This window comes from Leucoraja erinacea, chromosome 18, assembly GCF_028641065.1.
Source record: "Leucoraja erinacea ecotype New England chromosome 18, Leri_hhj_1, whole genome shotgun sequence".
Taxonomy (NCBI): domain Eukaryota; kingdom Metazoa; phylum Chordata; class Chondrichthyes; order Rajiformes; family Rajidae; genus Leucoraja; species Leucoraja erinaceus.
In genome coordinates, this window is record NC_073394.1 from 3,963,623 (window position 1) to 3,978,660 (window position 15,038).

The 15,038-nt window shown below is 46.3% G+C and overlaps 1 protein-coding gene across 1 annotated transcript in view; it reads right to left on the reverse strand.

The window, feature by feature from the left end:
• The window catches only part of LOC129705574 (protein kinase C-binding protein NELL1-like), a 336,887-nt gene that overhangs the window by 293,471 nt on the left and 28,378 nt on the right, over positions 1-15,038 (reverse strand). The window contains exon 4 of the mRNA XM_055649174.1: positions 1,350-1,423. Coding sequence (XP_055505149.1) covers positions 1,350-1,423 — 74 coding nt within the window. The remainder of the gene's footprint in view (positions 1-1,349; positions 1,424-15,038) is intronic.

The following is a 15,038-nucleotide window of genomic DNA, read 5'->3' on the forward strand; positions in this document are numbered from 1 at the left end:
TTCCGCGCTGTATCTCTACAGTCTAAAGTCTAAAGAGCCAAAGACATCAGCTGCAGCGTCAGCTATTCTGTTTATGTGTTATCACCAAGGACATTTTACAGGGAGGGCAGCCTGTTTTCAGGCAAACAAGATGAGATTTCCCTCAGCACCGAAGTAGGAAATCATTTTCACTTAATTTAATGGTGAGTGGCTGTCGAGTGTAAACTTCATCAATTGTACCTGGGGGGAGACTGAGTGGGAAACTGATCACAATGAGTGCCTCTCTGCAGCCATTATTAATTGTACATTCTCAAGTTGCCGGGATTATTAATCAGCGTGACTTACTTTGAATTAGGTGATTGGGATTTGGAAAACACAATTCACCAAGGAATGGTTAAGCTCTGGACTACACACACTAATATTGTTATTATTGCACCATTATTGTTTGTTTGTTATGTGCATGCATGTGTGCATGTGTGTATATATGATTATATATGTGTGTATATATATATATATACATGTATATATATATATGTGTACACACACACACACATATATTTATGCACCTATATATGCATATATCTATACAAACACATGTATATATGTGTGCATGCTCATGTGTGTATTTATATATGTTGTGTGTACACAAAAACATGTGTGTATATGTATATATGTTTACATGTGTATATATGTACCAATATGTATATAGAAATAGAAATATAGAAATTAGGTGCAGGAGTGTATTCGTGCCTTCGAGCCTGCACTGCCATTCAATATGATGTGCGGTGCAGGTGTGTGGTAAACGTGTGTATATGTGCGTATGTGTGTGTGTGTGTGCGTGTGTGTGTGTGTGTGTGTGTGTGTGTGTGTGTGTGTGTGTGTGTGTGTGTGTGTGTGTGTGTGTGTGTGTGTGTGTGTGTATGTGTGTGTGTGTGTGTGTGTGTGTGTGTGTGTGTGTGTGTGTGTGTGTGTGTGTGTGTGTATGTGTGTGTGTGTATGTGTGTGTGTGTGTGTGTGTGTGTGTGTGTGTGTGTGTGTGTGTGTCTGTGTGTGTAGTGTGTGTGTGTGTGTGTGTGTGTGTGTGTGTATGTGTGTGTGTGTGTATGTGTGTGTATGTGTGTGTGCGCGTGTGTGTGTGTGTGTGTGTGTTTGTATAAATACATGATAATCTGTATATATCTGTACATGTGAGTATGTGTGTGTGTATATATACACACACTGAACCTTTTGTTTCTCGTTTATCATATTGTTTACAGTGTACTATGTCTCCATATTCAGTGGTGCCGCTGCCAGTAAGAATGTCATTGTTTCACTCAGGGACACATGACAATAAGACACTCGTGGCTTATTTGAAGCAATGTAATACTCACTCTGCATTCGCGGCACTTGGATTTCAAAACTCGTTGACCTTCGGCAAGCTGCCGACCCCCGTAGAGACAGATCGCTGTGGAGTCAAGCACAATAGAAACTCTTTATGTACAATCCGTCAGATACTGTGTGTGGGGAGGGTGGAATAACACCGCACATAATCACGTTGGCACACTGTCAGGTAACGTTAACACTGCTGCGGTTTGTTAGCGGCAAAGAAATGCAAAACCTTAACGTGGACAAGCGAATAAAAATCACCTGACAGAGAGCAAAATGGTGAAGACACAATCTTACACAGTGTGTGTTAGATTTACATAGACAATAGGTGCAGGAGTAGGCCATTCGGCCCTTCGAGCCAGCAGAAAGATGTGACCACTGCCCAGTCCATCATCGGCTCTGACCTCCCCACCATCGAGGGGATCTATCGCAGTCGCTGCCTCAAAAAGGCTGCCAACATCATCAAGGACCCACACCATCCTAGCCACTCACTCATCTCTCCGCTAACAGGTACAGGAGCCTGAAATCTGTTACATCCAGGTTCAGGAACAGCTTCTTCCCCACAGCCATCAGGCTATTAAACTCACCAACCAACAGACTCTGAACTGTAACAGCCTCTTGCACTTTATCTGCTTATTTATGTGTATATTGAACTGAACTGTTCTGTATTTATGCTTACAATGTTCTGTTGTGCTGCAGCAAACAAGAATTTCATTGTCCTATCTGGGACACATGACAATAAACTCTCTTGACTTGACTTGACTTGACTATATGATGATCATGGCTGATCATCCACAATCAGTACCCCTTTCGGGATTTCTCTCCCTTTCCCTTGATTCCTTTAGCCTTGAGAGCTCAATCTAAAGAGCTTGTCCCACTTGGCAATTTTTTTCGGCATCATTGAGTCACGTATCAGGTCACCGAAAAATTTGCAACTGACATGATATATGATATGAATAGAGGGCATTTCGTTCCATTGCATCTGGAATGGGCTGGGGGTGAAGTCACATTGTCGATGAACATGCAGATCAGATCACTCCTGGAATCCTTTGCTCTATCGTACTGGAATGACCCGCTGCAGGTACAGTACAAACACTCCGAAGGGGAGAAACACAATTATAAAATTCCCCGCGTCATTGAATAAGGACATGTTTCTATACCCCTGACCTCTACGTTATCTCACGGACATCCTCGAAGGAGAACACAGACTGAACACTAATTCGCAGTGATGTAACCTGCCTTCTATTACGAAAAGGAATAGCGGACGTTTTGGGCCGAGACCCTTGCGAAACATCACCCATGCCTTCTCTCCAGAGACGCTGCCTGTCCCGCTGAGCTACTCCAGCTTTTTGTGTCTAGCTTTGGAGTAAAGCAGCATCTGCAGTTCCTTCCTACACTATTTTGCTTTTAATCTACAATACCGGGCAATAAACGGAAATAATCATTAGGTGATCGGAGAAGATTTAGGCCATTCGGCCCAACAGGTCTACTCCGCCATTCAATCACGGCTGATCTATCTCTCCCTCCAAACCCCATTCTCCTGCCCTTCAGATTCAGATTCAGATTCAATTTTAATTGTCATTGTCAGTGTACAGTACAGAGACAACAAAATGCATTTAGCATCTCCCTGGAAGAGCGACATAGCAAACGATTTGAATAAATAATAATAAGTGTCTGGGGGGGGGGGGTGGGTGGTGATTGGCAGTCACCGAGGTACGTTGTTGAGTAGAGTGACAGCCGCCGGAAAGAAGCTGTTCCTCGACCTGCTGGTCCGGCAAAGGAGAGACCTGTAGCGCCTCCCGGATGGTAGGAGGGTAAACAGTCCATGGTTGGGGTGAGAGCAGTCCTTGGCGATGCTGAGCGCCCTCCGCAGACAGCGCTTGCTTTGGACAGACTCAATGGAGGGGAGCGAGGAACCGGTGATGCGTTGGGCAATTGACCCAGTCAGTCATTAATAAATTGTGGGAAGGAACTGCAGATGCTGGTTTTAACCGAAGATAGACACAAAAAGCTGGAGTAACTCAGCGGGACAGGCAGCGTCTCTGGAGCGAAGGAATGGGTGACGTTTCGAATTCAGACTGGTTAGGGGGATAAGGGAAACGGTGATGTGGAAAGATGAAGTGACAATGATGATGAAGCAAGCAGGCCATTGTTGGATGTTTGTTGGGTCGTTATTTTTTTCTCATCATCTCCCTGGATTTTGAAATGTTCAAAATCTTTTGGCGACGCTGATATGATGCCGGCAGTCGCCAAAAAAAATCGCCAAGTGGGTCAGGCCCTTAACACTTTAAAATATGCCTGGAAAAAAATCAAAGAGAGACACAAAAATCTGGAGTTTCTCAGATCAGGCAGCATTATCTCTGGAGAAAAGGAATAGGTGACATTTCGCATCGAGACTGATCTTCAGACTGAGAGTCAAGGGAAAGGGAAACGAGAGATATAAACAGTGATGTAGAGAGATAGAGAACTAATGAATGAAAGATATGCAAACAAGAAGCAATGGCAGAGGGAACAGGCCATTGTTAGCAGTGGGCTAGGTGAAAACGAATTACAGACAATGAGACACAACAAGATGACTGAAGCTAGCACGACTCAGGTGGGGGAGGGATGGAGAGAGAGAGGGACGCATGGGTTACTTGAAGTTAGAGAAATGAATATTCATACCGCTGGGTTGTAAGGGAGAGTAGGAAGAAGGGTCTCGACCCAAAACGTCACCCATTCCTTCTCTCCAGAGATGCTGCCTGACCCGCTGAGTCACTCCAGCATTCCGGGTCTATCCACTGGGTTGGAATCTAACCCAAGCAAAATATGAGGTGCTGTTCCTCCAATTCGCATTGGGCCCAGGATGGAAAGGTCAGTGTGGGAATGGGAGGGGCAGTTGACCTCGTTAGAAACCGGCTGATCAGGTGGGGCCAGGTAGACTGAGCAAAGGTGTCATAGGTTCAAAGTTATAGAAACATAGAAATTAGGTGCAGGAGTAGGCCATTCGGCCCTTTGAGCCTGCACCGCTATTCAATATGATCATGGCTGATCATCCAACTCAGTATCCCGTACCTGCCTTCTCTCCATACCCTCTGATCCCCTTAGCCACAAGGGCCACATCTAACTCCGTCTTAAATATAGCCAATGAACTGGCCTCGACTACCCTCTGTGGCAGAGAGTTCCAGAGATTCACCACTCTCTGTGTGAAAAATGTTCTTCTCATCTCGGCTTTAAAGGATTTCCCCCTTATCCTTAAGCTGCGACCCCTTGTCCTGGACTTCCCCAACATCGGGAACAATCTTCCTGCATCTAGCCTGTCCAACCCCTTAAGAATTTTGTAAGTTTCTATAAAATCCCCTCTCAATCTCCTAAATTCTAGAGAGTATAAACCAAGTCTATCCAGTCTTTCTTCATAAGACAGTCCTGACATCCCAGGAATCAGTCTGGTGAACCTTCTCTGCACTCCCTCTATGGCAATAATGTCCTTCCTCAGATTTGGAGACCAAAACTGTACGCAATACTCCAGGTGTGGTCTCACCAAGACCCTGTACAACTGCAGTAGAACCTCCCTGCTCCTAGACTCAAATCCTTTTGCTATGAAAGCTAACATACCATTCGCTTATAAGCAACAAATTTTGGCAATGTTAGATACTCATTTTTTTTTTTAATCCAGAAGACAATGAATAGCTTGTGAGGAAATCTATTGATGGCAAGGTGACAGCACTACTCTTGACAAAAAGCCAGGCTTTTAATGAGGAGATCACTGCAGGAGGTCCTGAACTGCAATACCAAATGTGCTAAAGAGGCTTCATCAGCCAAACTAACTTTGCCATCTTCCAATGGGTTATACAACCCCCTGCTTACACTAACACGGTCTCACTCCATGCAGGAGACAATGACATTGAAGGCACTGGAAATCAAAACGGTGTTTTAGCTCCGGGTGCTCTGGTTCCCTCCCACGTCCCAAAGACTGTGCAGGTTCGAAGGTTAATTAGTTTAGATGAAAGATACAGCACCGAAACAGGCTGTTCGGCCCAACGAGTCCGCGTGGACCAGCGATCCCCGTACACTAGCACTATCCTACACACACTAGGGACAACTTTTAATTTTTACCAAAGCCAATTTACCTGTATGTCTTAGCGACAGAGACCTGGGTTCGATCCTGACTACGGGCACTGTCTGTATGCAATTTGTATGTTCTCCCCCTGATCATGTGAGTTTCTTCCGGTTGCTCCGGTTTCTTCCCACATTCCAAAAACGTGCAGGCTTGTAGATTAATTGGTAAATGAGTAAATTATCCCTAGTTTGCAGGATAAGACTACTGTACAGGGTGATCGCTGGTCGGAATGGACTCAGTGGGCCCAAGGGCCTGTTTCCATGCTGCATCACTAAACTAATTATTCTAAGGCTGGGGTGAAGGAAAGAGTGTTCACGTCCCACCACCACGCACAAGAAGCGACAACAGACACCGATGCGTGCAAGGTGCCGAGACGTGCGCTCAACTCTGGCTACGAAACGCACGACATCCATGAATGAATAACCTTTAATAATCCTTTACAGGAAATTACAGTGCCACAACAGCTTCAAGACAGACATAACACCACACATTTCAACAGATATCTTCAATACATAATAAGTTAAAATTTTTGTGCATTATAAAACCTTATAGCAGCTGGTATACAAGACTTCCTATGTCTCTCCGTTTTGCACATTGGTGCAATCAGTCTCTGACTGAAGATGCTGCACTTGATGCAGTCCAGAGGCTGCAGCAAGTCGTCTGATCAGCAGAGAAGGTTATTGGCTGCAACCTTCCCTCCATTGACGAACTGTACACTGCAAGGGCCAGGAAGCGAGCGGGCAAGATCATCTCCGACCCCTCTCACCCTGGCCACAAACTCTTTGAATCACTTTCCGCTGGAAGGCGACTCCGGACTGTCAAAGCTGCCACAGCCAGACATAAAGACAGCTTTTTTCCACGAGCAGTAGCTCTACTCAATAACCAAAAATCTGTACCCACCTTTTGCTCTGGTATTTTATTTAATTCACATGTTTAATCAATAATGTTTTATTATTAATGTTTAATGTTTTATGTGTCATTCCTAACTGTCATTGTATGTCGTTGTCACTTGCGGGCGGAGCACCAAGGCAAATTCCTTGTATGTGAATACTTGGCCAATAAAATTATTCATTCATTCATTCACAACTTCTAATCTTGTGTGTGGATTCGACAAGAAGAAGATTCTTAAGACTAAATTTGACCCAGAAATGTCACCTGTCCTTGTTCTCCAGTGATGCTACCTGACGCACTGAGTTACTCCAAGACTTTGTGTCCTTTTATGTAAACCAGCACCTTGCAGTTCCTTGTTTCCGCCTAAAGGGCCTGTCCCACTTGGGCGTCACTTGCGCGTCATGCAGATGGCGCGCGAAGATTTAGTGCATCGCAAAATCCCTGGGCGCCACGCGCGACCGCTCGCCACTGCCTACGTCACCACGCACCATGCGCGTATAATGCATCCACGCATCACGAGCGCATCTTGACGCGTAAATTATGTCACGGCACAAATTACGCCCTTTATTCCAAATAAGTTCCAGTCAGGCGAATTTGTTTTGTCATATGTAAACCTTGTAAAAAAAGCCAGCTGTCATAAGAATGACTGCTTTTTTATGGTGCATATTGATTATCAGTATATCAGAGCAGCATGAAACATCGTGTTAACCCACTAAATCTCAATGCTCTCTCCATTATTGTATCGCTAATTACTACCCCAGTCACAGTGACGGTTGTCTGCTTCTGACTGCCATTGTTCATGAAATATATGTGTAATAATATTATACGGAACATCATTCTATTTTTATTAAACACTCTGAACAGTGCTAGATGCACAGAGTCTCTTGCCCAGAGTAGGGGAATCGAGGACCATAGGTTTAAGGTGAAGGGGAAAAGATCTACTAGGAAACGAATAATGTTCCGTCAAACAAAGGGACATGACTTGAGAATTAAGGGACTGAAGTTTAGGGGTAACATGAGGGGGAACTTCTTTACTCAGAGAGTGGTGGCTGTGTGGAATGAGCTTCCAGTGAAGGTGGTGGAGGCAGGTTCGTTTTTATCATTTAAAAATAAATTGGATAGTTATATGGATGGGAAGGGAATGGAGGGTTATGGTCTAAGCGCAGGTAGATGGGACTAGGGGAGATTATGTGTTCGGCACAGACTAGAAGGGTCGAGATGGCCTGTTTCCGTGCTGTAATTGTTATATGGTTATATGGTTATATGGAAACCGAGGGCTACACTCTGTTTTTCACACAGAGGGTGGTGGGTGGATGGAATGAGCTGCCAGAGGAGGTGGTTGTGACAGGGACTATCCCAACGTTTAAGAAAAAGCTAGAGAGGTACATGGATATAAACACCAAAAGGCAGAGTAACTCAGCGGGGCTGGCAGCATCTCTGGAGAGGAAGAGTGGGTGACGTTTCTTCAGACTGGTTAGGGACAAGGGAAACGAGAGATATAGATGGTGATGTGGAGAGATAAAGAACAATGAATGAAAGATATTGTAAAATTAACGATGATACAGGAAAGGCCATTGTTAGCCACGAGACACATTTTCCCATCTCCACCCCTTTCCACCTTCCGCAGAGACCATTCCCTCCCTTCCCATCCTAACCACCCCCTCCCCAGGTACCTTCCCCTGCAAAAGCAGAAGATGCAACACCTGTTGCTATACCTCCTCCCTCGACTCTGTCCAGGGACCCCGATGGTCCTTTCAGGTTAGGCAGAGGTTCACTTGCACCTCTTCCAACCTCATCTACTGTATCCCTTGTTCAAGATGTGGCCTCTTGTACATCAGCGAGACCAAACGCAGACTGCGCCATCGTTCCGCGGAACACCTCCGCCCGGCCCGCGTGAACCAACCTGATCTCCCGTTTGCTGGACATTTTAATTCTCATTCCCAATCCTACACAGACCTTTCGGTCCTCAGTCTCCTCCACTGTCAGAGTGAGGCTAAACGCAAATTGGAGGCACAGTATCTCATATTTCGCTTGGGCAGCTTATACCACAGTGGGACGAATATTGATTTGTAAATGGCCTGTCCCACTTGGCTGTCGTTTGCGCGTGCGGCAGATGGCGCGCGAAGATTTTGTACGTCACGGAATCCTGGGACGCCGCGCATCACTGCCTATGTCATCATGCACCATGCGCGCATCACGAGCGTGTCACGTAAATGATGTCGCATAAATTATATGCAAATGGCGGCCAAGTGGGACAGGCCCTTAAGGCAGCAACTCTACCGCTGCGCCACCATTAACGTGGTTGAGACTAGTCACTGCATGGGCGTTTTTGATATATCACATTACTCTTTAGTCTTCATAGAGATAATCTCACAATTGGAGGAATTTATTCATTTGGAGATTTCTTGGAAGGCTACCAACATTCCATCATTATAGTTGCAGCCGAAAGAAAGCGCAGCATTCATTATAATCTCAGCAGATGTCAAATATAATAAAATATACCGGGTTACATCTAATTTAGCAAAAATCAATGAATTTGTAACAAGGAGGTCGAAGGGGAAACCCGAACATGCCGTAATTAAAATGAATTCATATAGACACAAATGATTAAAATGGAGCAGCGAAGAGGAATATTTAGAGTGATACAGCGTGGAACCAGGCCCTTCAGCCCAACTTACCCACACTGGCCAACTGCCCCAGCTACACTAGTCCCACACGCCTGCATTTGGTCCATATCCCTCCGAACTTATCCTATCCAGGTACCTGTCTAACTGTTTCTTAAACGTTGGGATAGTCCCAGCCTCAACCACCTCCTCTGGCAGCTCGTTCCATACACACACTGCCCTTTGTGTGAAAAAGTTATCCCTCAGGTTCCTATTAAATCTTTTCCCCCTCACCTTGAACCTAGGTGTTCTGGTGCTCGAATCCCAAGAGACTGTGGAACTACCCGATCTATTCCTCTCATGATTGTATACACCTCTACAAGATCACACCTCATCCTCCCGCACTCCAAGGCATAGAGACCCAGCTTGGTCAACCTTTTTTGGACCAATTTGGAAGAAGCAAGTTGGTAAAGCAGTGTGGACTAACGTTGAACAGGTACCTGGATCACAAGAGGCTCCCTGAAACTCCATAAACACCTCCAATACATAACACACACACAAAATGGCTGCCTGTCCCAGCTGAGTTACTCCAGCATTTTGTGTCTATCTTCAGTGTAAACCAGCATCTGCAGTTCCTTCTTGCCCATCCTATCTGAAGAAGTGTCCCGACCCGAAACGTCACCTATTCGAGTTGCCCCGGAGATGACCCGCTGAGTTACTCCAGCACGTTGTGTCTTTGTTTTGCAGGCCAGCACCTGCAGTTTCCCTTGTCTCCACCCACTGTGTTGAGGCTTGCTGACAGGAGTGGACCTTCCCAAAGCACTGCAGACTGCAGGAGGTCTCGGGAGAGTGGAGAGACGAAGAGGAGGGGGGCCACTGGTGATGAGGGATGAGAGGAGTGGGCTAGCACGAGAGGGTCCGGAGTATTGGTATAGTTTAGAGATACAGCGCGGAATCAGGCCCTTCGGCCCATCGAGTCCCTGCCGACCAGCGATCCCCGCACACTAACATTATCCTACACACACTAGGAACAATTTACACACACACACACACACTGAGCCAATTAACCTACAAACCTGCACATCTTTGGGGTGTGGGAGGAAACAGAAGATCTCGGAGAAAACCCACGCAGGTCACGGGGAGAACGTAAAAACTCCGTACAGACGGCGCCCGTAATCGAGATTGAACCCGGGTCTCCGGCGCTGCATTCGCTGTAAGGCGGCAACTCTACCGCTGCGCCACCGTGACTGCAGTATTGCCTCCAGCGACTTCAAGATTGGCTGCAGGGGGCACCCACCACCCAGGACACGGAGGCTGTCGGACGGGCGGGGGGGGAGGGCGGGAGGGAGGGGGAGAGAGGGACGTGGGCTGGCGGGCCGAGCCGGTCGAGGGGTGGCGGTGGAGGCCCTGCAGTAGCCCGGAGCTCGCCTGGATTGCCAGCCACTCCAGTACAATGTGGAGAGGATGTTTCCACTGGTGGGGGAGTCTAGGACCAGAGGTCACAGTCTCAGAATTAAAGGGCGCTCTTTTAGAAAAGAGGTGAGGAGGAACTTCTTTAGTCAGAGGGTAGTTAATCTGTGGAATTCTTTGCCACAGAGGGCTGTGGGGGCAAAGTCTGTGGATAGTTTTAAGGCAGAGAGAGATAGATTCTTGATTAGAACGGGGGTCAAGGGTTATGGGGAGAAGGCAGGAAAATGGAAACAGGAGGTAGAGACCAGCCCTGATTGAATGGCAGAGTGGACTCGATGGGCCGAATGGCCTGATTCTACTCATATAACTTGAGAATTGGTGAGCGTGTGGACCGGACTTTGGATATTGTAACAATAATATCCAATCTTCAACCAAAACTTGAAGGATTAAGGGCCTGTCCCACTGCACGAGGTAATTCAAAGGCTCTCCCGATTAAAAAAAAAATCAAACTCGTGGTAAACATAGAAACATAGAACATAGAAATTAGGTGCAGGAGTAGGCCATTCGGCCCTTCGAGCCTGCACCGCCATTTAATATGATCATGGCTGATCATCCAACTCAGTATCCCGTACCTGCCTTCTCTCCATACCCTCTGATCCCCTTGGCCACAAGGGCCACATCTAACTCCCTCTTAAATATAGCCAATGAACTGGCCTCAACTACCCTCTGTGGCAGAGAGTTCCAGAGATTCACCACTCTCTGTGTGAAAAAAGTTCTCCTCATCTCGGTTTTAAAGGATTTCCCCCTTATCCTTAAGCTGTGACCCCTTGTCCTGGACTCCCCCAACATCGGGAACATTCTTCCTGCATCTAGCCTGTCAAACCCCTTAAGAATTTTGTAAGTTTCTATAAGATCCCCTCTCAATCTCCTAAATTCCAGAGAGTACAAACCAAGTCTATCCAGTCTTTCTTCATAAGACAGTCCTGACATCCCAGGAATCAGTCTGGTGAACCTTCTCTGCACTCCCTCTAAGGCAATAATGTCCTTCCTCAGATTTGGAGACCAAAACTGTACGCAATACTCCAGGTGTGGTCTCACCAAGACCCTATACAACTGCAGTAGAACCTCCCTGCTCCTATACTCAAATCCTCTTGCTATGAAAGCCAACATGCCATTCGCTTTCTTTACTGCCTGCTGCACCTGCATGCCTACCTTCAATGACTGGTGTACCATGACACCCAGGTCTCGGTGCATCTCCCCCTTTCCCAATCGGCCACCGTTTAGATAATACGGTAAGCACGTAGAATGTACGCAGCGGGTACGTCGGAGCTCGGGGACGTCTCTAAGCGGCTCGTAACGCTAACCGCAGGTACTCGGGAAACGCGGTAATCTCGGGAAGGCTCGCGAAGATTTTCCAACATGTTGAAAAATGTCCACGAGATCCCCGAGTACCCACGAGCGGCCGTTACCGTAAATCTCCGCGTTCGAATCAGGGGAAACCCCGGGAGAACTCTTGAATTAGCTCGTACAGTGGGACAGGGCCCATTATGCTGCACACGGGATGTGAGTAAACAAAGTAATAATGTTGATATTTGGAGAATTTATTCAATATTTGTTTGCCCCTACTGAGTAGGTGGGGTGATAAAGCAAACACTGTCCGCTTCAGTTTTGACCAGATGCTGGCAAAACTCCTGATGACGGACAAAATTAATTTTACAAACACCGTATTATAACCATATAACAATTACAGCACGGAAACAGGCCATCTCGGCCCTACAAGTCCGTGCCGAACAACTTTTTTTTCCTTAGTCCCACCTGCCTGCACTCACACCATACCCTCCATTCCCTTCTCATCCATATGCCTATCCAATTTATTTTTAAATGATACCAACGAACCTGCCTCCACCACTTCCACTGGAAGCTCATTCCACACCGCTACCACTCTCTGAGTTAAGAAGTTCCCCCTCATGTTACCCCTAAACTTCTGTCCCTTAATTCTGAAGTCATATCCTCTTGTTTGAATCTTCCCTATTCTCAAAGGGAAAAGCTTGTCCACATCAACTCTGTCTATCCCTCTCATCATTTTAAAGATCTCTATCAAGTCCCCCCTTAACCTTCTGCGCTCCAGAGAATAAAGACTTAACTTATTCAACCTATCTCTGTAACTTAGTTGTTGAAACCCAGGCAACATCCTAGTAAATCTCCTCTGTACTCTCTCTATTTTGTTGACATCCTTCCTATAATTAGGCGACCAAAATTATACACCATACTCCAGGTTTGGTCTCACCAATGCCTTGTACAATTTTAACATTACATCCCAGCTTCTATACTCAATGCTCTGATTTATAAAGGCTAGCATACCAAAAGCTTTCTTTACCACCCTATCTATATGAGATTCCACCTTCAAGGAACTATGCACGGTTATTCCTAGATCTCTCTGTTCATCTGCATTCTTCAATTCCCTACCATTTACCATGTACGTCCTATTTTGATTTGTCCTGCCAAGGTGTAGCACCTCACACTTATCAGCATCAGCAGTATTGTAACATTAAATGACACAACTTTCCACCTTCAAACCCCCTCCCTCCCCCCCTTCCAGATACTCCTTCAAAATTACTTCTTCAGCAAAGTTATTCTGTTGTGACATGGTTTTGTGGTTTATAGGTTAATGCTGCTTTGAAATGATTTTGGATGTTTCAGTACATTAAAGGCTGCAGTGAGGCAAAACTGACCGTTGTGCAAGGGAAAAGATGTAATTATGATGTGGTGTAATCTTTGCAGGGTACTCACGCCAGTCATACAAGCGTTGCACTGCCGTTTAGCATTTGTGGATGATATTAGAACAATAGACAACACAACAATGCTGGAGAAACTCAGCGGGTGCAGCAGCATCTATGGAGCGAAGGAAATAGGCAACGTCTCGGGCCGAAACCCTGAAGGAAATAGGCAACGTTTCGGGCCGAAACCCTGAAGGAAATAGGCAACGTTTCGGGCCGAAACCCTAAAGGAAATAGGCAACGTTTCGGGCCGAAACCCGGAAGGGTTTCGGGCCGAAACGTTGCCTATTTCCTTCGCTCCATAGATGCTGCTGCACCCGCCGAGTTTCTCCAGCATTTTTGTGTAACTTCGATTTTCCAGCATCTGTAGTTCCTTCTTAAAGACAATAGACAATAGGTGCAGGAGGAGGACATTCAGGAGCCAGCACCGCCATTCAATGTGATCATGGCTGATCATCCCCAATCAGTACCCCGTTCCTGCCTTCTCCCCATATCCCCTGACTCCGCTATCTTTAAGAGCCCTATCTAGCTCTCTCTTGAAAGCATCCTGAGAACCAGCTTCCACCGCCCTCTGAGGCAGAGAATTCTACAGACTCACCACTCTCTGTGTGAAAAAGTGTTTCCTCGTCTCTGTTCTAAATGGCCTGCCCCTTATTCTTAAACTGTGGCCACAGTGCTACTGTTCCAAAAAATGGACGGGCGAAATGTCCCTTCACTATCGTAGGTCAGAGATGTAGTGAGCAAAACTTAGAAGGAGTAAATACGCATGCAGTCCGGTCACATATCAAAAATTATTTTGTTTAGTAGGAAGGAACTGCAGATGCTGGTTTACACCGAAGATAGACACAAAATTCTGGAGTAACTCAGCAGGACCGGCAGCATCTCATGGAAAGAAGGCTTTCAAGAGAGAGCTTGATAGGGCTCTTAAAGATAGCGGAGTCAGGGGATATGGGGAGAAGGCAGGAACGGGGTACTGATTGGGGATGATCAGCCATGATCACTGTGAATGGCGGTGCTGGCTCGAAGGGCCGAATGGCCTACTCCTGCACCTATTGTCTATTGTCTTTAAGAAGGAACTGCAGATGCTGGAAAATCGAAGGTACACAAAAATGCTGGAGAAACTCGGCAGGTGCAGCAGCATCTATGGAGCGAAGGAAATAGACAACGTTTCGGCCCAAAACGTTGCCTATTTCCTTCAGGGTTTCGGGCCGAAACGTTGCCTATTTCCTTCATGGTTTCGGCCCAAAACGTTGCCTATTTCCTTCGCTCCATAGATGCTGCTGCACCCGCTGAGTTTCCCCACATGTTTGTGTTGTCTATTGTTCTAATATCCTGCACCTATTGTCTATTGTCTATTAACGTGTCGCATTTTGTGTCTATTCTCGATAAATGTTTGGAGATGTAGAGACAAAGAACTGCAGAGACTGGCTTTCGAAAGAAATACACAAAGTGCTGGAGTAACTCAGCGGGACAGGCAGCATCTCTGGAGAGAAGGAATGGGCGATGTTTCGGGTCGACTCTTCGTCAGAATGAGAGTAGGGAGAGAGGGAGACATAGAGATAAGGAAGGGGAAGGGGGTAAGAATGAGAGATCAAAAGGGATGAGGGTCAAAGATAATGTAGTATTGATTATTGTTAGCTGGGAGAAGGTGACAATGAAGCAAACAGAGGTAACATTCGATCAGGGACAGTCAGGCTGGTCGGAGAACTAGGGGTGAGGGAGGGATGGAGAGAGAGGGAAAGCAAGAGTTAATGGAAGTTAGAGAAGTCAATGTCCATACAGCTGCCCAAGCAAAATATGAGGTGCTGTTCCTCCAAGTTGCACTGGGCCTCCTCTTATTTAGTTTAGTTTAGTTTAGAGATACAGCACGGAAACAGCCCTTCGGCCCATTGACTCAGTACTGACCCGCCACTC